The sequence below is a fragment of the Cherax quadricarinatus genome, chromosome 17 (genome assembly GCF_038502225.1).
Source record: "Cherax quadricarinatus isolate ZL_2023a chromosome 17, ASM3850222v1, whole genome shotgun sequence".
In the NCBI taxonomy this organism is placed as follows: Eukaryota; Metazoa; Arthropoda; class Malacostraca; order Decapoda; family Parastacidae; genus Cherax; species Cherax quadricarinatus.
The window spans coordinates 28,359,377-28,384,731 of NC_091308.1; the positions used below are offsets into that span (position 1 = coordinate 28,359,377).

General features: G+C 39.4%; 1 protein-coding gene across 5 annotated transcripts in view; it reads left to right on the forward strand.

Moving 5' to 3' along the window:
- The window catches only part of LOC128686354 (putative protein-lysine deacylase ABHD14B), a 116,024-nt gene that overhangs the window by 72,118 nt on the left and 18,551 nt on the right, over window positions 1–25,355 (forward strand). Inside the window, exon 6 of one of the 5 annotated variants that reach the window (XM_070085897.1) lies at window positions 19,756–19,908. The exons of the other annotated variants lie outside the window; for them this stretch is intronic. Coding sequence (XP_069941998.1) covers window positions 19,756–19,797 — 42 coding nt within the window. The 3' untranslated portion in view covers window positions 19,798–19,908. Of the gene's footprint in view, window positions 1–19,755; window positions 19,909–25,355 lie in introns of those variants that run through there. 5 annotated transcript variants of the gene reach the window in all.

The following is a 25,355-nucleotide window of genomic DNA, read 5'->3' on the forward strand; positions in this document are numbered from 1 at the left end:
CTTGCTCCCAGCATTTTAGTCGCCTCTTACAATATGCATGGCTTACGGAGGAAGAATTCTGTTCCACTTCCCCATGGAGGTAAGAGGAAATAAACAACAAGAACAAGAACTAGAAAGAAAATAGAAGAAAACCCAAAGGGGTGTGTATATATATGCTTGTACATGTATGTGTAGTGTGACCTAAGTGTAAGTAGAAGTAGCAAGACATACCTGAAATCTTGCATGTGTATGAGACAGAAAAAAAAAAGACACCAGCAATCCTACCATCGTGTAAAACAATTACAGGCTTCAGTTTTACACTCACTTGGCAGGATGGTAGTACCTCCCTGGGCGGTTGCTGTCTACCAACCTACAACCTAGATATATATATATATATATATATATATATATATATATATATATATATATATATATATATATATATATATATATATATATATATATATATATATATATATATATATATACACACACACACACACACACACACACACATGTATATATATATTTTATATACTCATTCATTCATTCTGAAACATAAGCACTTCATTAACAATTCATGTGGCTGTATTTCTTTTAATATTACTGTAAAAGTGTTAGCAAATTACATATGAGGTGTTATCAAAAAGTTCCTGGACTAGAATTTTTGCATGCTTCCTGGGTGAAATGTGGCATTGGCATAGATCATGCTGTGCAGTATGTACACTTCTTCGTGAAGTAGCAGGGTGAGTTTCAATGCAGTCACTCATTTAATTTAGGTTAGATGGGCTTTTTTGTTTGTGTTATCAGGTCATTATTGTGATTTTTTTGTAACAATGAAATCTTTAAAATTATTATTATCATGGGGGAGCACTAAACCTGGAGGGATTATACAGTGCCTGTGGGGGGAAGGCATTCAGGCTTAATTCCCTAGATCAAGAGCCCCTCATCAGCATCAAAGAACCTCCCTTGAGAGGAAAATCTTTTAAAGAAAGAACAGTATGTGTGTGTGAAATTCTGTTTCAGGTTTTATAAAACAGCTAGTGAAACTCACAAAATGCTTCATAGATGAAGAAGTGGGTCGGACACAGTGTATTGAATGGTTTTCTCGATTCAAAGCAGGACAAGCATTAGTTGAGGATGAGGTGCCCAGGACATTGCAAGTGCTGTGGGAATTTCTTTTGGGTCATGTCAAAGCACTTTGACTGAAAATTTGAACTTGAGGCAAGTGGCTATGAAATTTGTGCCCCTTTTGATGACTCAAAACCAGAAAGGCCAGATCTAATCTCATGTGACTTCTTTCTCTTCCCAAAAATAAAAATAACACTCACGGGGCAACATTTTAATGATGTGGAGGAGATTCAAGTAGAATCGTAGGTTGTGCAAGCTACCATCAGGAAAGAAGAGTTAGAAAAATTTTGAGAAGTGGCAGAGGAGCTAGGATCATTGTATAGTTTTCCAAAGAGAGTATCTTCAAGGGAGACAACTTTCACTAGGTGATTAGGTAAGGCTGTATATTTTGTCATGGCAGTCCAGGAACTTTATGATGGCATCTCATATTGAAATTTTGCTTGTGGTGGTTATTATTGGGTCAAGAAAATCAGTTTTTATTTTGATCAGAAGGTTCTATGTTAAAAGTTTAAAAAGCTATTATATACAATCACAGTAATACTGCTGCCTCTTTATGCTTGGAATATGGAGATGTTTGGATCACAATAGTCATCTGTTTACAGTCTATTTTATATATACTCTGATAATTATACTTGTGTAATTGTACCTAAATAAACTTGCACACTGTGCTGGCATGCAGGTACACATTAACCCTTTCATTGTTGATGCCGTATAGGTATATCTTATGAGCCAGTGTTGGTGACATATTAATACACCAAAATTCTAGTGGCTTCAAATATAGCGAGAGAAAGCTGGTAGGCCTACATGTGAGAGAATGGGTCTGCGTAGTCAGTGTGAAGTATAAAAAAATCGGGGCATCCGCATTGCATTGTGGGAATGCCATTTCAGTAGTCCTTGTTTACCATGCCTTGCGGTAAGAATTATCTCGTTCCCCAGTGAATTTTGGACTCTTCTCTTCCCAAGTGATAGATCTAACACAGATGGAAGTGTCAGTGAAGATGAATTTCATAGTTTTGAGGAGTTTGATACCAAATACAGTAGGGCCCCGCTTTACGGCATTTTGCCTTACGACATTTCGCCTTACGGAGTTCTGCTAGTATGGCAATGTCAAATTATGACCAAAATTTGCTATACGGCAAGTGGTCTTTCAAATACGATGCCCCCACCCGGTTTGTTTACATTTTCCATGACCACATCTATTATGTCAGGAAACTTTCCAAAATTTCAAGTGTTTTAAAGTTACTGCATATTTTATATGTACTCTGATAATTATACTTATGTGTACCTGAACCTAAATATACTTACACACTGTGCTGGTGTGCAGGTACACATTAAAATCGCTAAGTCTCTCTCTACTCATGGCGCCAATACTAGGTAATAATAATCACTCTTTGGCACACTAAATGTCTTATTATTACATTAATATAGGCATTTTCATTAATCCATCTATGATATTTTCCTCAAAATTATATATGAAACCCGTTACATAGCATATAAACATGATACATACACTCACAGAATAAAAATTGACGTAAATATGAGATTTGTTTACAAAGCAGCTGTGTAGGTAGTGTCGGAAGAATTATGTTTTCTCTAGTCAAACTGAGGGGAAACTGTAGAAAAATATTCTTTTCGTATGTCTTTACTCTATACGTATATAGCAATTCACGACCCTTGTGGGTTTAGTGCTTTTGTAATAATAATAACATCTTCATTCACTCTAAAAATGGTATGTTGCTGTTTGTTTATTCTGTACTAACTTGTACAACTTGTACACAATGTAAGAGTATTTGTATTGTGAGGTAATTATTATTATAATAAAAAATATTGAGGTAAATGTTTTACAAACTCTTACAAACGTACGTGAATGAACTAAAAGTAGACACACATTAATACACATTTATTTCACCTGACTGAGTGATCGCCCACTATCTGTTCAGTTTGCATTCTTACATTGTCTCAACTCTGTATCTCGTTCTCTCTCTCGTTTACTCTTTTGTTAACTAGTTGGCTCTCATTGACGATGGCGTCTAAGGTTAGCTGTGATAAAAAGAGGAGTCGTAAGCCTCTTGCTTTAAGTGCCAAGTTAGCGGATGATGGTGTGCCATTCTGATTTTATTCAATAAACACCCTGCCACTCACCTCTCACACATTGATATTAATATTTTAAGGTAAGTAATAAGTGTACTTTGTGTGTATCTTACCTTTTATTGTGTTTTTAATGCCTATTTCTATTGCTAACTTAATATAAGTTAGTGTAAACTTGTTGTCTGGCATTTATTGCATATTTTATATTTTTTTTTTTTTTTTTTTTTTTTTTTTTATCACACTGGCCGATTCCCACCAAGGCAGGGTGGCCCGAAAAAGAAAAACTTTCACCATCATTCACTCCATCACTGTCTTGCCAGAAGGGTGCTTTACACTACAGTTTTTAAACTGCAACATTAACACCCCTCCTTCAGAGTGCAGGCAGTGTACTTCCCATCTCCAGGACTCAAGTCCGGCCTGCCGGTTTCCCTGAACCCCTTCATAAATGTTACTTTGCTCACACTCCAACAGCACGTCAAGTATTAAAAACCATTTGTCTCCATTCACTCCTATCAAACACGCTCACGCATACCTGCTGGAAGTCCAAGCCCCTCGCACACAAAACCTCCTTTACCCCCTCTCTCCAACCTTTCCTAGGCCGACCCCTACCCCGCCTTCCTTCCACTACAGACTGATACACTCTTGAAGTCATTCTGTTTCGCTCCATTCTCTCTACATGTCCGAACCACCTCAACAACCCTTCCTCAGCCCTCTGGACAACAGTTTTGGTAATCCCGCACCTCCTCCTAACTTCCAAACTACGAATTCTCTGCATTATATTCACACCACACATTGCCCTCAGACATGACATCTCCACTGCCTCCAGCCTTCTCCTCGCTGCAACATTCATCACCCATGCTTCACACCCATATAAGAGCGTTGGTAAAACTATACTCTCATACATTCCCCTCTTTGCCTCCAAGGACAAAGTTCTTTGTCTCCACAGACTCCTAAGTACACCACTCACTCTTTTTCCCTCATCAATTCTATGATTCACCTCATCTTTCATAGACCCATCCGCTGACACGTCCACTCCCAAATATCTGAATACATTCACCTCCTCCATACACTCTCCCTCCAATCTGATATTCAATCTTTCATCACCTAATCTTTTTGTTATCCTCATAACCTTACTCTTTCCTGTATTCACCTTTAATTTTCTTCTTTTGCACACCCTACCAAATTCATCCACCAATCTCTGTAACTTCTCTTCAGAATCTCCCAAGAGCACAGTGTCATCAGCAAAGAGCAGCTGTGACAACTCCCACTTTGTGTGTGATTCTTTATCTTTTAACTCCACGCCTCTTGTCAAGACCCTCGCATTTACTTCTCTTACAACCCCATCTATAAATATATTAAACAACCACGGTGACATCACACATCCTTGTCTAAGGCCTACTTTTACTGGGAAATAATTTCCCTCTTTCCTACATACTCTAACTTGAGCCTCACTATCCTCGTAAAAACTCTTCACTGCTTTCAGTAACCTACCTCCTACACCATACACTTGCAACATCTGCCACATTGCCCCCGTATCCACCCTGTCATATGCCTTTTCCAAATCCATAAATGCCACAAAGACCTCTTTAGCCTTATCTAAATACTGTTCACTTATATGTTTCACTGTAAACACCTGGTCCACACACCCCCTACCTTTCCTAAAGCCTCCTTGTTCATCTGCTATCCTATTCTCCGTCTTACTCTTAATTCTTTCAATAATAACTCTACCATACACTTTACCAGGTATACTCAACAGACTTATCCCCCTATAATTTTTGCACTCTCTTTTATCCCCTTTGCCTTTATACAAAGGAACTATGCATGCTCTCTGCCAATCCCTAGGTACCTTACCCTCTTCCATACATTTATTAAATAATTGCACCAACCACTCCAAAACTATATCCCCACCTGCTTTTAACATTTCTATCTTTATCCCATCAATCCCGGCTGCCTTACCCCCTTTCATTTTACCTACTGCCTCACGAACTTCCCCCACACTCACAACTGGCTCTTCCTCACTCCTACAAGATGTTATTCCTCCTTGTCCTATACACGAAATCACAGCTTCCCTATCTTCATCAACATTTAACAATTCCTCAAAATATTCCGTCCATCTTCCCAATACCTCTAACTCTCCATTTAATAACTCTCCTCTCCTATTTTTAACTGACAAATCCATTTGTTCTCTAGGCTTTCTTAACTTGTTAATCTCACTCCAAAACTTTTTCTTATTTTCAACAAAATTTGTTGATAACATCTCACCCACTCTCTCATTTGCTCTCTTTTTACATTGCTTCACCACTCTCTTAACCTCTCTCTTTTTCTCCATATACTCTTCCCTCTTTGCATCACTTCTACTTTGTAAAAACTTCTCATATGCTAACTTTTTCTCCCTTACTACTCTCTTTACATCATCATTCCACCAATCGCTCCTCTTCCCTCCCGCACCCACTTTCCTGTAACCACAAACTTCTGCTGAACACTCTAACACTACATTTTTAAATCTACCCCATACCTCTTCGACCCTATTGCCTATGCTCTCATTAGCCCATCTATCCTCCAATAGCTGTTTATATCTTACCCTAACTGCCTTCTCTTTTAGTTTATAAACCTTCACCTCTCTCTTCCCTGATGCTTCTATTCTCCTTGTATCCCATCTACCTTTTACTCTCAGTGTAGCTACAACTAGAAAGTGATCTGATATATCTGTGGCCCCTCTATAAACATGTACATCCTGAAGTCTACTCAACAGTCTTTTATCTACCAATACATAATCCAACAAACTACTGTCATTTCGCCCTACATCATATCTTGTATACTTATTTATCCTCTTTTTCTTAAAATATGTATTACCTATAACTAAACCCCTTTCTATACAAAGTTCAATCAAAGGGCTCCCATTATCATTTACACCTGGCACCCCAAACTTACCTACCACACCCTCTCTAAAAGTTTCTCCTACTTTAGCATTCAGGTCCCCTACCACAATTACTCTCTCACTTGGTTCAAAGGCTCCTATACATTCACTTAACATCTCCCAAAATCTTTCTCTCTCCTCTGCATTCCTCTCTTCTCCAGGTGCATACACGCTTATTATGACCCACTTCTCGCATCCAACCTTTACTTTAATCCACATAATTCTTGAATTTACACATTCATATTCTCTTTTCTCCTTCCATAACTGATCATTTAACATTACTGCTACCCCTTCCTTTGCTCTAACTCTCTCAGATACTCCAGATTTAATCCCATTTATTTCCCCCCACTGAAACTCTCCTACCCCCTTCAGCTTTGTTTCGCTTAGGGCCAGGACATCCAACTTCTTTTCATTCATAACATCAGCAATCATCTGTTTCTTGTCATCCGCACTACATCCACACACATTTAAGCATCCCAGTTTTGTAAAGTTTTTCTTCTTCTCTTTTTTAGTAAGTGTCTACAGGAGAAGGGGTTACTAGCCCATTGCTCCCGGCATTTTAGTCGCCTCATACGACATGCATGGCTTACGGAGGAAAGATTCTTTTCCACTTCCCCATGGATAATAGAAGAAATAAAGAACAAGAGCTATTTAGAAAAAGGAGAAAAACCTAGATGTATGTATATATATATGCATGTGCGTGTCTGTGAAGTGTGACCAAAGTGTAAGTAGGAGTAGCAAGATATCCCTGTTATCTAGCGTGTTTATGAGACATTATATGTGTTCTGATAATAGTACTTGTGGACCTGTGTGGTAGCCGGGTGGAGGGACAACATTACGTTTTCTCTGCTCAGCCATCAGAGAAAACGTGTATGAATCTGCGTTTGGCCCAGCCACTCCCCCACTCCACTTTTGTTTACAATATTTGGCATGAATTATTCATTACTTCTCCCTTCGTTTATGATGGCATCTAAAGGTAGTTGTTAGAAATGATTAAATTCAGTGAACAAGGTATGTTGATGTTAATAATATGGCTCTGTAGGTAGTCGGTAGGTGTAGCCCAGGCGGGCTACACCTACCGGCTACCTACACTGACTTCCTACAAATAAATACTACTCACCTCTCTTCCTATATTAAGACTACACATATTTTAAGGTAAGTAATGAGTGTACTGTATGTGTATTTTACCTCTCTGGGATGTTTTAAATATCGTATATTAAGTATGAGACGGGAAGCCAGGGCTACCTACACCTGGGCTACCTGCACCTGACTTTCTACAAATAAGTACTACTCACCTCTCTCCCTACATTAAGATTACAAATACTTTAAGATAAGTAACGAATGTACTGTGAATGTATTTTACTTTGTGTGTTTTTAATGCCTAGTTCTATTACTAACTTAATAAAATTTAGTGTAAACTTGTTGTCTGGCATTTATATGTATTTATAAATGGAAAAAAATGGCGTTCTGCCTTCCGGCAATGTCTGCTTTCCGGCGAAAGCCTGGAACCTAACCTGCCGTATAAGTGAGGCCCTACTGTGCAGTGAAAAGGGAAGGCAGCTTGGGTGGTGGGGAAGGCAGCTTGGATGGTTGGGAAGACAGCATAGTTGGTGTGGGTGGTTGGGAAGACAGCATAGATGGTGTGGGTGGTTGGGAAGACGGTGTGTAAGTAAGTTTATTCAGGTATACACGAATACAGTTACACAGATTATCTTACATAGCAGCATGTGTAGAGAACCTAGGATACCCCAAAAAAGTCAGAGTGACTTATTTCCAGCATGGGTGGTGGGGAAGACGGTGTGGGTGTTGGGGAAGGCAGCGTGGGTGTGGGGAAGACGGTGTGAGTGTGGAAGGCAGCGTTGGTTTGTGTAAATAAATTATGTAAACATTATATTGATAATGTTTGTGTGGTTATTGTGTTGCATACAATGAGTGGATATATATTCATTATGCATTATATTGGTCTCACAAGCCACAAAAGTTACTTGAAAAAATAAAATATTAGAAAAGAAAAGAAAAAAGAAAATAAATAAAAATAACATTACTGAGTGAGAGGCAGTCACGGATGTTGCCATAAGCGGTTCACTTTGTCAACTTCACGCCTCTATATCTCGGTAACTACTGATCGCAAAATTTTTTTTCTTCTTTTGAAACATTCAGAAAAATATTCTTAAAATTTTGGTAAGAAAAAATAATTATTTTTTTTTTTAATATTTTTCGACTCTGAAAGCAGGTTTATTATGAGGGCTGTCGACAGTAAAAGGGTTAAAATCACTAAGAGTGCCTCACTCACTGTTGAGGATACCATGTTAATAATAATAATAATAATCACTGAGGTGCTTTCGTGTAAACTTGTTATCTGGTATTTATATGCATTTATAAGTGGAAAAAAGGGCGTTCCACTTTACTGTGATTTCCACTTTATGGCGGTAACCAGGAACCTAACCTGCCATATAAGTGGGATCATACTGTATATGAAAAATTAAGGCTGCTGCAGTGCATTGTGGGAATACCATGCAGACAGCCTCACTTCCAGGTGAATTAAACAGGTTTTATTCTTCAGTGACAGCAACAACAAGGATTACAGAACCGAGGATGAGTTCTTTGGTTTTGAATGTTTAGTGGCCAAAAATGATGCTTAGGATGCTGGAAATATTGCTGAAAATTTTGATAACCCTCATCCATGTCTGGGGTTGGTTTGTCTGGAATTCATTCACCATGCTGTATGAAAAAGCTCTCATTCACCTGTGGCCTGGGCACAGATGTGAGTAATGATAGTGATGTAGACCTTGATTTCCTAACAATTGATGACAAGCCCAGTGATAGTGAAGAAGATTCTTCTGTGAAGCTTCAATGTATACAGCACTGCACACGGTCTGGTAGTGTACCCATTGTTATCCCCAATGGATATAGTACATCCCGGGACCCAACACTAGTGACAGATAGTGATAGTGAGGATGATGGTGGATCAGTTGGCATGGGTAGTGGGCTGTGGACATGCAGCAGCAAGTAATGGCACAAAGAGGCATATGGCACCAGTCCAGGCTGTGAGCCATGTCCCACACCCAACAACCCACAGTCACATTCACAACCCTCACACAGCCACCATAACCAGTCACAAGTAACCAGCAGCCACCACCAGACTGCATCTGGGATTATCTGCTTAAGCTGACAATACACAAAGTGAAATCCAGCCCAAATGCACCCTTGGGAATGATGAAAGTGAATTTGAATTCTTTGAATTCTCTCTGAAGTAAATTAGAGTGAGGGAAGCCAACAGATACTTCTAGTATACGGTGGCAAACATGGTTTTGCCACAAACATGGCTACACCAGTGGAAGGACACAACTGTGGCTGAGATGTATCTCTTCTTTGCCACAATAATGCCTTTGCCATATGTGTATAACCATAATATTGCAGCTTATTAGTTGACTGTGACTGCCTTATATGTATCCTGTCCTTCAGTGATCTCATCCTCATCAACAGATTTATCCTGCTACTACATATGCTTCACTTCTCAGACAAGATGAGACCCAACAAGAATGACATGTTATATAAAATTTAGTATGTTTTTACATATCTCAAACATAAGTTCATTGAGTATTTTTATCTCTTCAGGAACCTTGCCTTTGACAAGTCTTTGATCCTGTTCAAGCAATATATGCCAAGTAAGAGCCTTATGTTAAGCTCTTCTTATTATGTGATTATGAAACTAACCTGGTATTGGATCAGTGTACACAGGAAGCAAAACATTGAGAGATACCAGGATGTTATTAAGAATCTCAGGTGATGTGAGAAAAATGATAGGAGTATATCTTGGTAAGGGGCATACATTATATACAGATACGTACCTGGTACACAAGTTTCTTACTCAGTGGTTTCCTGCATGTGAGCGTGACAGACTTGTGTGGTACAGTGCATGGAACATGTAAACATATATTCAGGTTCAACACAAGCATGGTACCAGTGAAGTGCAGGTGTTTCATTATGATGACATCGTGGCATTTCACTGGCATGACAAATGTAATGTGACATTGTTGACAGCGATGCATCAGCATGAAATGAAAGACAGGAAAGGTGAATAGAAACGCCAGTGAACTCATTCTGAGACCAGCTGCTACTATGGATTACACTACCAATATGAATTTGGTGGACAAATGTAACATGCAGATTGGGTTTGCTGATTGTGTCTGCAAGAGGTAAGTGGCATATGAAACTTTTCTTCCATCTTGTGGACATTGCAGTGTTCAATGCATACAGTATATACCAGGTCAGACCAGCTACAAAGCACCATATGCCCACTTATGTTTGTGTTTGACAAATAATACAGACATACCAGGTCACAACATCCACTGCAAATGCACAATTGTACTGATCACCAAATACCCTCTCCTTAGAAGTATGGCAATCACTTCCTACAAACACATGCTTCTATAGACAAAGAGAAATGAGTTCAGAAGAGATGTTATGTCTGTGCACATACATGGTGTGCACAGAGTGTAAAACACTGTTGTGTATAGGGCCATGTTTCAAGGACTTCCGCTGAAGGGAACAATTCTAGGAACATGACCAGTGCCTATAAATATGTATACAGTGGACCCCCGCATAGCGAACTTAATCCGTGCAAGAGGGCTGGTCGTTATGCGAAATGTTCGCTATGCGAATTAATTTTCCCCATAAGAAATAATGGAAATAAAATTAATCCGTGCAAGACACCCAAAAGTATGAAAAAAAATTTTTTTTACCACAAAAAAATGTTAATTTTAGTACACACAAACTGAAAAAGGCATGCACAATTACATGACACTTACTTTTATTGAAGATCTGGTGATGATTGATGGGATGGGAGGAGGGGAGAGAGAGTGTTAGTGTTTAGAAGGGGAATCCCCTTCCATTAGGACTTGAGGTAGCAAGTCCTTTTCCGGGGTTACTTCCCTTCTTCTTTTAATGCCACTAGGACCAGCTTCAGAGTCACTGGACCTCTGTCGCACAACAAATCTGTCCATAGAGCTCTGTACCTCCCGTTCCTTTACGATTTGTCTAAAATGGGCCATAACATTGTCATTGAAATAGTCACCAGCACGGCTTGCAACAGCTGTGTCAGGGTGATTTTCATCCATAAAGGTTTGCAGTTCAACCCACTGTGCACACATTTCCTTAATTTTTGAAGTAGGCACAATGGATTCCACAACTGGCATAGGCTTCTCAGGGTTAGCCCCAAACCCTTCAAAATCTTTCTTAATTTCCATACTAATTCTCACCCTTTTTACCACAGGGTTGGCACTAGAAGCTTTCTTGGGGCCCATGGTCACTTATTTTCCAGAAACAGCACCGAAAACACTGTAATAATACGAAATATTCCGAGTGTATGCTTGAATGTTACCGCGGAGGCTGGCTGGTAAACAATGGGACGGGCGGCACATGTGAGGCTGGCTGAGGCCGCACATTGGACGCATCTCGGACGAAGGTCGCTGAGCGGGTTTTTGTCCACTATGCGGGGCAAAATTTTAGCGAACAAAGCGTTCGCTATGCGGATTGTTCGCTATGCAAGGCGTTCGCTATGCGGGGGTCCACTGTATAGTATATGTGTGTGAATGGTGGTAATATGAAACATTTGAACCTGTGTGTGTTTACATTGTTGTATATACATAATTTGTAAACAGTGTGTTGATGACACAGTGAGGGTATTGTATTGTATACAATGGAAGGCCATACATGCATTGTGCTTAATATCATAATAATAATATCTTTATTTACTACAAGTACATGTACATGGTATACAGGCCTAATCAATGACAAACTACTATATAGAAAGCCCCTTGTTATGCAGAGCATTTCAGGCAAATTAGGCCTGTCCCAGGATATGACCCACACCAGCCAACTAACTCCCAGGTACCCATTTTACTGATGGTTGAACATAGACAACCAGTGTAAAGAAATATGCCCAATGCTTCTACTGGTTCTGGGAATTGAACGCAGACCCTCGCTGTGTGAAGCGAAAGCTTTAGCCACTAGGCCAAGGGGCACCAAGGTCCCATGGGCCACAATAGTTAATAGAAAATGGAAAAAATTAGAAAACCACAGAAAAAACTGCAAGAAAACAAAGTACAGTAATACATAATGCACAGCAGTTGTCGATGTTGTGGTCAGTGGCCTTCAACTTCATAACTTCATAGCTTGGTAAATACTGATAGGAAAAATCTTTTATTTTATTACCACCAGAAAAATGTGCTTTTTATTTTAAAGATTTTTCTTAAATCCCAACATTATCAGTATTTTTTATTTCAGAGGTCCCAACAGTGAAAGGGTTAACTTTTTTTTTTTTAATTTTCTGTTCTGCTTTCTATGTCTACATACCTATTCTGTAGTACTAATTGTTTTTCCAGAGTGTGATTGTTATGCTATACTTCACAGGATAATGTATTGTACCATGTCAAGTGTTCCATCATTTCACTTATTTGCTCACTTATAAATTAAAAAAATAGTAGCATTTTTTTAGTATGCTGTATTTTATGGGATTCTTTATCATTAATTAATCGGTGTGCAGAAGAGTGAGTGAAATTGTACATGTATATGCTCGTGTAATTATTGTTTGTTTATATACATATGTAAATACTATGGGTTGCAAATGTGATATAAAGTAACTGTCACCTGCCTAAGCTCTCAAAACTGTCTTGTGGAGTATTGCATCATCTCTTTCCAGTACATACTGAGTAATACATGATGTACCATAGATTTGTTCCCTAAGGTCAAACAGTGTACAGTAGGGTCCCACTTATTCGGCAGGTTAGGTTCCAGGCTACCTCCAGAAAACGGACATCGCCAGAAAGCAGAACACAATTTTTTCCCACTTATAAATGCATTTAGATGTCAGATAACAAGTTTACACTAACATATATTAAGTAATAATAGAACTAGGCATTAAAAAAATAGAAAGTAAAATACTCACACAGTACAGTGGACCCCTGGTTAACGATATTTTTTCACTCCAGAAGTATGTTCAGGTGCCAGTACTGACCGAATTTGTTCCCATAAGAAATATTGTGAAGTAGATTAGTCCATTTCAGACCCCCAAACATACACGTACAAACGCACTTACATAAATACACTTACATAATTGGTCGCATTCGGAGGTAATCGTTATGCGGGGGTCCACTGTATTCTCATTACTTACCTTAAAATATTTGTAGTGTTAATGTAGGGTGAGAGGTGAGTAAATGAGGTAAAACAAATAAATGAGAGAGAGAACAAGCAAATGTGAGGAGAGAGACATGGAGGATGTAAACAAACAGACGAATGCGTCTGGTTATGGTTGATACACACTCATCTACACAGCGTCTCATATTTTTGTTAATTTATTCTACTGTGGGGTGTATTTATCATGTTCATATGTTAGGTAGCATGTTTATTATATAATTTTGAAAAACATATCATAGATGGATAAATGAAAATGTTTATATTAATGTAATATACAACATTTAAGGCACCTCAGAGTGATCAGTATTGCTTATTATTATTTTTTTTTTTCTTTTCAACAAACCGGCCGTATCCCACCAAGGCAGGGTGGTCCAAAAAGAAAAACGAAAGTTTCTCTTTCTAAATTTAGTAACTTATACAAGAGAAGGGGTTACTAGCCCCTTGCCCCCGGCATTTTAGTCGCCTCTTACAACACGCATGGCTTACGGAGGAAGAATTCTGTTTCACTTCCCCATGGAGATAAGAGGAAATAAACAAGAACAAGAACTAGAAAGAAAATAGCAGAAAACCCAGAGGGGTATGTATATATATGCTTCTATATGTATGTGTAGTGTGACCTAAGTGTAAGTAGAAGTAGCAAGACGTACCTGAAATCTTGCATGTTTATGAGACAGAAAAAAGAACACCGGCAATCCTACCATCATGTAAAACAATTACAGGCTTTCGTTTTACACTCACCTGGTAGGACGGTAGTACCTTCCTGGGCGGTTGCTGTTTACCAACCTACTACCTATAATTATTATTATTATCATTGTTAATATGGTGTCCTCAAGACTATTAAGACACTCTTTGTGATTTTAATGTGTACTTGCATTTCAGCACAGTGTGTAAGTTTATTTAGGTACAGGTACACGTAAGTATAATTCTTTCTTCTTTCTTTCAACACACCGGCCGTATCTCACCGAGGCAGGGTGGCCCAAAAGGAGAAACGAAAGTTTCTTTTTTTACATTTAGTAATATATACAGGAGGAGGGGTTACTAGCCCCTTGCTCCCGGCATTTTAGTCTCCTCTTATGACACGCATGGCTTACGGAGGAAGAATTCTGTTTTACTTCCCCATAGAGATAAGAGGAAATAAACAAGAACAAGAACTAGAAAGAAAATAGCAGAAAACCCAGAGGGGTATGTATATACAGTAGACCCCCGCCTTACGATATTAATCCGTTCCTGAGAGCTCATCGTAAGCCGAAATTATCGTTAGCCGAATTAATTTTCCCCATAAGAAATAATGGAAATCAAATTAATCCGTTCCTGACACCCCAAAGTATGAAAAAAACAATTTTTTTTTACCACATGAAATATTAATTTTAATACACACAAACTGAAGAAGACATGCACAATTATGTACTACTATACTAAGAATAGAATACATGACACTTACCTTTACTGAAGATCTGGGATGATTGATGGGATGGGAGAAGGGGAGATGGTGTAAGTTGTTATTGTTTGGAAGGGGAATACCCTTCCATGAGGACTTGAGGTAGCAAGTCCTTTTCCGGGGTTACTTCCCTTCTTCTTTTAATGCCACTAGGACCAGTTTGAGAGTCACTGGACCTCTGTCGCACAACAAATCTGTCCATAGAGCTCTGTATCTCCCGTTCCTTTAAGACTTTCCTAAAATGGGCCATAACATTGTCATTGTACAGGCTGGCAACACGGCTTGCAATAGCTGTGTCAGGGTGATTTTCATCTGTAAAGGTTTGCAGTTCAACCCACTTTGCACTCATTTCCTTAATCTTTGAAGTAGGCAACTTCCTCAATTTCTCTCTTCCCTCCTCTGAAGCAGCTTCTTCAGGTCTGGCCTCTTGCTGTTGAAGAAGATCTTGCAGCTCATCAGTGGTTAGTTCTTCATTGTCCTCCTCCATCAACTCTTCCACATCCTCCCCACTAATCTCCAACCCCAAGGACTTCCCCAATGCCACAGTGGATTCCACAACTGGCATACGCTTCTCAGGGTTAGCCCCAAACCCTTCAAAATCCCTTCTACACATTGTGGCCACAGTTTCTTCCAAGCAGAGTTCAAGGTCCTCTTAGTCACTCCCTCCCAAGCCTTAGCTATAAGGTTTACACAACTGAGGATACTAAAGTGATCTTTCCAAAACTCTCTTAGAGTCAACCGAGTGTCTGAGGTCACTTCAAAGCACTTTTGAAACATAGCTTTTGTGTAGATTTTTTTGAAGTTTGAAATGACATGCTGGTCCATGGGCTGCAGGAGAGGAGTGGTATTAGGAGTCAAAAACTTGACATTAATGAAGCTTATGTCCCCAGAAAGTCGCTCTGCCAAGTCTGAAGGATGACCAGGAGCATTGTCTAATACCAGGAGGCACTTAAGGTCCAGTTTCTTTTCCATTAGGTAATTTTTCACAGTGGGGGCAAATGCATGGTGTAATCAGTCATAGAAAATGCCCCTAGTGACCCATACCTTACTGTTTGCCCTCCACATCACACACAAATTAGCCTTGAGGACATTGTTTTGCCTGAATGCTCTGGGAGTTTCAGAGTGATGCACCAATAAAGGCTTCACTTTGCAATCACCACTAGCATTAGCACACATCAAAAGAGTAAGCTTGTCTTTCATAGGCTTATGTCCTGGAATTGCCTTTTCCTCCTGAGTAATGTAGGTCCTGCTTGGCATTTTCTTCCAAAACAGGCCTGTTTCATCGCAATTAAACACTTGTTAGGGTTTCAATTCTTCACTGTCTATGTATGTACTTGAATTCCTTCACTTATTTTTCAGCTGCTTTTTGGTCTGAACTGGCAGCTTCACCATGCCTTATCACACTATGTATGCCACTACGATTCTTAAATCTCTCAAACCAACCTTTGCTGGCCTTAAATTCACTCACATCACCACTAGTTACAGGCATTTTTCTAATTAAATCATCATGCAACTTCCTAGCCTTTTCACATATGATCGCTTGAGAGATGCTATCTCCTGCTATCTGTTTTTCGTTTATCCACACCAATAACAGTCTCTCAACATTTTCTATCACTTGTGATCCCTCAACTACCTCAAGTCATACCTCAGCAGCAGAAGCCAATATGTGTACGCAAATGGGGCAAACTCTTCTGCACAACCAATTACAGTTGGTGTCCCACAGGGAAGTGTCCTTGGCCCTCTTCTCTTTCTCCTATACATAAATGACCTACCAAATGCTTCGCAATTACTCAAACCCACACTATTTGCAGATGACACTACATACGTCTTCTCCCACCCGAGCCCAGTCACGCTAGCCAATACTGTAAATACCGAATTACAGAAAATATCTACCTGGATGAGGACTAACAAACTTACACTAAACATTGACAAAACCTACTTCATTCAGTTTGGTAACAGAGCTACAGATGTCCCTCTTAACATAATGATAAATGGATCACCTATCACAAAGCTAACAGAGGGAAAATTCTTAGGAATCCACCTTGATAATAGACTCAAATTTCATACACATATACAACAAATTTCTAAGAAAATTTCCAAGACTGTAGGCATACTATCGAAGATATGGTACTATGCTCCACAGTCAGCCCTCCTGGCCCTATATCACTCTCTTATTTACCCCTATCTCACCTATGGAATTTGTGCATGGGGCTCAACAACAATTAACCATCTCAGACCACTAATTACCCAACAAAAGGCTGCAGTTAGAATGATAACAAATTCTCACTACAGGCAGCACACTCCACCATTATTCAGTACACTAAACCTACTCACCATACAAAACATCCATACTTATTACTGCACCTATTACATACATAGAACACTTAACTCTGATATTAACCCTCCCCTCAAACATCTCCTTGCCAACCTCAACAGAACACATGACCATAACACAAGGCACAGATCACTCTTTGATGTTCCTCGTGTCCATCTCACACTATGCAAAAACTCAATGCACATAAAAGGCCCTAAAATCTGGAATTCATTACCTGTAAATATAAAAGAAACACTACCTGTTTATAAATTCAAGTCTCTTCTCAAAGATCACTTACTCACCCAAAACCAAATAAATACTGAATAACTGAACCTTATAAATAGTATTTCTTAAATGTTTCTCACAATTATATCACATAAATGTTAAACCTAAAACCCAATCTAACTTTATTATTTTTTAAATACACTACCTAACAGAATACTCCATATGACTGAATGTACAACAATGCATGCAACCATATGACCTGTCTTTGTAATACTCACTTGTGCTTTATAGTAATCTGTTTACATTAATGTTTTATCACTGATTTCATCATTGCTTAGTTAATCTTAAGTTAATTTTAAGCCAGCCCGTAATGCTATGCATAGTATAAGTGGCTTTGGCATGCTGCTCTTATCTGTATTTTTTTGTACCTCTGTATGTGTGCTCAAATTGTTAATAAATAAATAAATCTCTGTTTTGAAAACAAACGTGCACCTTTTGCAAGAACAGCTTCCTTGATTGCCGTTTTGTTGGCCAAGATAGTAGCGATGGTTGATTGGGGTTTGGTATACAACCTGGCCAGCTCCAAGACACGCACTCCACTTTCGTACTTATCAATTATCTCTTTGTTCATTTCCATAGTAATTTTCACCCTTTTTACCACAGGGTTGGCACTAGAAGCTTTCTTGGGGCCTATGGTGACTTATTTTGCAGTTACAAGCACTAAAAACACTGTGATAATATGAAATGTACCGAATGTATGCTTATATGCAACCACACTGGCTGGCTTGTAAACACTGGCACCCATGGGGCAGCTGAGGCTACACGTGGGACGCGTCCCGGACGAGTCACATAAGGCGAGTTTTTTATTGTGAGGTGAGGCAAAATTTTTGCCTTCAAATGCTTCGTATGGTGGATTTAACGTAACGCGATGCGTTCGTAAGGCTGGGGTCCACTGTATATGTTTGTATATGTAGTGTGACCTAAGTGTAAGTAGAAGTAGCAAGACGTACCTGAAATCTTGCATGTTTATGAGACAAAAAAGGACACCAGCAATCCTACCATCATGTAAAACAATTACAGGCTTTTGTTTTACACTCACTTGGCAGGACGGTAGTACCTTCCTGGGCGGTTGCTGTTTACCAACCTACTACCTAAAATTATTATTATTATCATTGTTAATATGGTGTCCTCAAGACTATTAAGACACTCCTAGTGATTTTAATGTGTATGTGCATTTCAGCACAGTGTGTGAGTTTATTTAGGTACAGGTACACATAAGTATAATTATCAGAGTATATATAAAACATTATAGGTGGTAGGTTGGTAAACAGCAACCACCCAGGGAGGTACTGCCGTCCTGCCAAGTGAGTGTAAAACGAAAGCCTGTAATTGTTTTACATGATGGTAGGATTGCTGGTGTCCTTTTTTCTGTCTCATGAAGGTGCAAGATTTCAGGTATGTCTTGCTACTTCTACTTACGCTTAGGTCACACTACACATACATGTACTAGCATATATATATACACACACCTCTGGGTTTTCTTCTATTTTCTTTCTAGTTCTTATTCTTGTTTATTTCCTCTCATCTCTATGGGGAAGTGGAGCAGAATTCTTCCTCCGTAAGCCATGCGTGTTGTAAGAGGCGACTAAAATGCTGGAAGCATGGGGCTAGTAACCCCTTCTCCTGTATAGATTACTAAATTTAAAAAGAGAAGCTTTTGTTTTTCTTTTTGGGCCACCCTGCCTCGGTGGGATATGGCCAGTTTGTTGAAAAAAAAAATATCTAAAACATGAAATAACTTTAAAACACTTGAAACTTTATAAAGTTTCCAGACATAATGGAGAGATGCGGTGCTTACAGAGAATGTAAATAAACCGGCTGGTCATATTAGAAAGTCAGGTGGGGGGAGCTGTATAGCTAGTTTTGGTCATAATTTGAAATGTTCATATTAGCTGAATGCCTTGAGGTGAAACGCTGTAAAGTGGGGCCCTACTGTACTGAACTTTGTGGATTCTTCAGTAATGTTTTGCAGTGCTCCAGAGAAGTGTTGAATGCACCATGCCCTTGTCATGCTTCATACCCTGTCTTTAAAAAAGATGATTTGATTTCTTTGGATGCATTTAGTACTGATACATAAAGAATATGCTGATAAAAGCAAATGTATAAAGCTGATATCAGTTAGTTTACTTTAGATTCTAATACTAAATTATTGATTAAGTAATTAATTTTAATATTGTATTAAGAATTGCTTTCAAGTAATATAGTAACGGAATTTTTTAACAAACTCTCTAATTTTAATCTTAAGGCTTAGATTTTTTCATTAATACAGTATATTTCTAAAATACTAATGTTGATATTAACATTTTGCTGTAGATTTGGTACGTAATTACCCCTTCATATTTGCATACTGCTATTAATACCTTACTTTTTGGACCAATACATTTTCTTAGTGGTTTAAACATGCAGGGTTTGGGCTTAGTGGTCGACATGAACTGGGTCCTGAGTTGAGGCGTACTTGGCTTCAGTCTTTCCTCATCGCCATGGACCTTCCCCCGTGTGTCGTGGTTTCTCCTTCATTTTCTGGGGTTTATTCATTGCCTTTGTTGGCACTTCAGTCACATGAATTAGATGGGTTTGTGCCTATAGCTGTGGATGCAACTGATGAAATACCAGTGCAGTTTTTGCAAAATCTAATGGTAAGTTATGGGAGTCCAATCATTTGCAGAACACAAGGTAAGATATTTACTCTTATAAAACTTTTAAAAATGGTTAAATACATTTAAGGATAATAAGTAATATATCAGGACAGGATAGAACAGAGCAGGCCAGGCCATGCCAAAACAGGCAGGGTAGGCCAGGCCAGAATAGACAGGACAGGACAGGAGAGACCAGAGCAGGCAGAAATTTGTAAAATATGGTAGATTTAATATTTATTCTTATCACAGTCTTCCACCCTCCATGTCTGGAACACTTACTGTCTCCCTCACACTCACCTCCAACACTCCCTCCACTATCACTCCATTTAAGATCTTCATCACCGTCTTGTCTCTGGGCTGAGGTCCACCTACATGCACCAGCCATCATACATGCATTGTATCTGAAATTTTTCATCATAACTCAAAACTAAATTCCTTTGAGGGTAAATCATTATAAATCATTGTAACTCAAGGGACCACTGTATATCTTTCATTCTATCAAATGATACTAAGAAACAACCAATAAAACCATTCTTAGAAAAAAACTCAAAGTTGCTATTTTAACCCTTTCAGGGTCGAGAGGCCCTCTCCTAAACTTGTTCTCAGGGTCGAAAATTTTACGGAAAAAAAATTATTTTTCTTATGAAAAGATAGAGAATCTTTTCCCGATCATAATGACACAAAAAGTATGAAATTTGATGGAAAACTTACGGAATTATGCTCTTTCGAAGTTAGCGGTCTTGACGATGTTTACGCATTGGCAATTTCGCCAACTTTGAGCCCTATTTTACACCAGTTCCAGTGTACTAGTCGACAAAAAATCATAACTATTTCGCTAGAACTCCATTTTTTCTATTGAATGACTACAAGAAACCACCCATTTACCGATTTCAAGTATCCAATAAAGTGGTCAGAAATTAGCAATTTTGCCAATTTCACACAAATTTCAAAAGATGCCAATTTCCAAATAGGGTCCAGAATAAACAAGACAGACATTCCTGGCACTAAAATAACATTTCCTCTGTTCATTAGTCATGTCCCCAGGCCTCTCTTACATTTCTTTTACTTTCCACTTTGAATTTTTATTCTCACAAAAAATAGAAGATTTACTGTTATGCAGACTATTGCATTAGTGTAGAAATGGTATAAATAATATCAGTGCACTTGTAAAACAATATTAGACTCACCAGTTGATGTGTATTGGACGCGTGGCATGATTTGTTTACTTTTGAACTTTGAGCTCAATATCAAGGTACTTTTCATTGTGAAACTAATCAAAATCATCTTAAGTTCTGTAATATGTTTTTCATTCTATAAAATGAGATCAGGAAAACTAGAATACAACCATAAATACCATACAAAAATACAGTGCAAAGTCGCTGTTTTAAACCAAAAGCACGGTCAAAGTTTTTTGTTTCTCATTACGCACTGTGTGCTGCAGGATTTTTTTTATACTGTGCACACTGACCACTTAGACCCATTCTATATGAAGGCCTACCAGCTTTCTCTCGCTAGATTTGAAGGCGCTAGAATTTAGACGTTCTAGTACATCAATAACCCTGGTGCGTAAGCCGTACTAGTACGTTGGAAACCCTGAAACGGTTAAGCCAAACATGTTTTGTATAATGTGGATAATGAGAACCTTCAAAACTAGAGACGCCAAGCCCATGATGATTCTCTTCAAATCGCTTGTTCTCTCTAGGCTGGAATGCTGCTGTACACTAACTTCCCTCTTCAAGGCAGGCAAAATTGCTGACCTGGAGAGTATACAAAGAACTTTCATGGCAAACATAAGTACAATAAAGTTCCTAAATTACTGGGAATGGTTGAAGTCCCTTGATTTGCATTCCTTGGAATGCAGGCGAGAAAGATACATGATAATATACACTTGGAAAATCCTAGAGGGATTAGTACCAACACTCCCCTAATGAAAAGCATGGGTGCCATGAGTGCACTGAGAGACAGCACAATAAGTGTCAGGGGCCCAAGACTGTTCAACTGCCTCCCAGCATACATAGGGGGATTACCAGTAGACCCCTGGCTGTCTTCAAGAAGGCACTGAACAGGCACCTATAGTCAGTACCTGACCAGCTGGGCTGTGGTTCTTACATCAGTTTGTGTGCGGCCAGCAGTGACAACCTGGTTAATCAGACCCTGATCCACTGTGAGGCCTGGTCTCAGACTGGGCCAGGGGGGCGTTGACCCCCGAAACCCTCTCCAGGTATATTCCAAGTATATGGATTGCAGTAAGGCCTTTGATTGTCACACACAGAAGACTGATGAAGAAAACAGCGGCACATGGTATAGGAGAAATTATCTCCTGGGTGGAGTCTTGGCTGACCAGTGGGAAAGTGTGTACATAAATGAGGAGGAATCAGAATGGGGATTTGTTACAAAGATGTTCCACAGAAGTCAGTACTAGAGCCCTTCTTCACAATCTACAGAAATGACAGATAAGGGTTTAAATAGCAACATAAGTTTGCTGATGGCACTAAAATAGGCTGTCAGATAATTTCTGATGACAGCACTAGAAAGCTACAGGATGATTTACATAGGTTGATGCTGTGGATGGAGAATTGGCAGATGCAGTTCAATGCCAACAATTGTAAGGCTCTAAACCTAGGGGAAGGGGGGGGGGAAATAGTACTTATATGCTAAATGATGTAGAGTTTAGGTTGAATACAAAAAAGATTTAGGAGTTCTGGTAACCAGGTTGGTAACTGCCTGATCCCTCTTAATATATTTTTTTTTTTTTTAACACATTGGCCAATTCCCACCAAGGCAGGGTGGCCTGAAAAAGAAAAAAACTTTCATCATCATTCACTCCATCACTGTCTTGCCAGAGGGGTACTTTACACTACAGTTATAAAACTGCAACATTAGCACCCCTCCTTCAGAGTGTAGACACTGTACCTCCCATCTCCAGAACTCAAGTCTGGCCTGCCAGTTTCCCTGAATCCCTTCATAAATGTTACTTTGCTCAAACTCCAACAGCACGTCAAGTATTAAAAACCAATCTCCACTTTAGATTTATACACTCTCGAAGTCATTCTGTTTTGTTCCATTCTCTCTGCATGTCCAAACCACCTCAACAACCCCTCCTCAGCCCTCTGGATAATAGTTTTTGTAATCCTGCACCTCCTAATTTCCAAACTACGAATTCTCTGCATTATATTCACACCACACATTGCCCTCAGACATGACATCTCTACTGCCTCCAGCCTTCTCCTCATTGCAACATTCATCACCCATGCTTCACACCCATATAACAGTGTTGATATAACTATACTCTCATACATTTCCCTTTTTCCGTCCACAGACAAAGTTCTTTGTCTCCACAGACTCCCAAGTGCACCACTCACCCTTTTCCCCTCATCAGTTCTACGATTCACCTCATCCTTCATAGACACATCTACTGACACGTCCACTCCCAAATATCTGAATACATTCACCTCCTCCATACACTCTCCCTCCAATCTGATATCCAATCTTTCGTCACCTGATCTTTTTGTTATCCTCATCACTTTACTATTTCTTATATTCCCTTTTAATTTTCTTCTTTCACATTTTTTATATATTTTTTTTTATTAACACACCGGCCGACTCCCACCAAGGCAGGGTGGCCTGAAAAAGGAAAACTTTCACCATCATTCACTCCATCACTGTCTTGCCAGAAGGGTGCTTTACACTACAGTTTTTAAACTGCAACATTAACACCCCTCCTTCAGAGTGCAGGCACTGTACTTCCCATCTCCAGGACTCAAGTCCACCCTGCCAGTTTCCCTGAATCTCTTCATAAATGTTACTTTACTCACACTCCAACAGCACGTCAAGTATTAAAAACCATTTGTCTCCATTCACTCCTATCAAACATGCTCATGCATGCCTGCTGGAAGTCCAAGCCCCTCGCACACAAAACCTCCTTTACCCCCTCCCTCCAACCTTTCCTAGGCCGACCCCTACCCCGCCTTCCTTCCACTACAGACTGATACACTCTTGAAGTCATTCTGTTTCGTTCCATTCTCTCTACATGTCCGAACCACCTCAACAACCCTTCCTCAGCCCTCTGGACAACAGTTTTGGCAAACCCGCACCTCCTCCTAACTTCCAAACTACGAATTCTCTGCATTATATTCACACCACACATTGCCCTCAGACATGACATCTCCACTGCCTCCAGCCTTCTCCTTGCTGCAACATTCATCACCCATGCTTCACACCCATATACTCTCATACATTCCCCTCTTTGCCTCCAAGGACAAAGTTCTTTGTCTCCACAGACTCCTAAGTGCACCGCTCACCCTTTTCCCCTCATCAATTCTATGATTCACCTCATCTTTCATAGACCCATCCGCTGACACGTCCACTCCCAAATATCTGAATACATTCACCTCCTCCGTACTCTCTCCCTCCATTCTGATATCCAATCTTTCATCACCTAATCTTTTTGTTATCCTCATAACCTTACTCTTTCCTGTATTCACTTTTAATTTTCTTCTTTTGCATACCCTACCAAATTCATCCACCAACCTCTGCAACTTCTCTTCAGAATCTCCCAAAGGCACAGTATCATCATCAGCAAAGAGCAACTGTGATAACTCCCACTTTGTGTTTGATTCTTTATCTTTTAACTCCACACCTCTTGCCAAGACCCTCACATTTACTTCTCTTACAACCCCATCTATAAATATATTAAACAACCACGGTGACATCACACATCCTTGTCTAAGGCCTACTTTTACTGGGAAATAATCTCCCTCTTTCCTACATACTCTAACTTGAGCCTCACTATCCTCGTAAAAACTCTTCACTGCTTTCAGTAACCTACCTCCTACATCATACACCTGCAACATCTGCCACATTACCCCCCTGTCCACCCTGTCATATGCCTTTTCCAAATCCATAAATGCCACAAAAACCTCTTTAGCCTTATCTAAATACTGTTCACTTATATGTTTCACTGTGAACACCTGGTCCACACACCCCCTACCTTTCCTAAAGCCTCCTTGTTCATCTGCTATCCTATTCTCCGTCTTACTCTTAATTCTTTCAATAATAACTCTACCATACACTTTACCAGGTATACTCAACAGACTTATCCCCCTATAATTTTGGCACTCTCTTTTGTCCCCTTTGCCTTTATACAAAGGAACTATGCATGCTCTCTGCCAATCCCTAGGTACCTTACCCTCTTCCATACATTTATTAAATAATTGCACCAACCACTCCAAAACTATATCCCCACCTGCTTTTAACATTTCTATCTTTATCCCATCAATCCCGGCTGCCTTACCCCCTTTCATTTTACCTACTGCCTCACGAACTTCCCCCGCACTCACAACTGGCTCTTCCTCACTCCTACAAGATGTT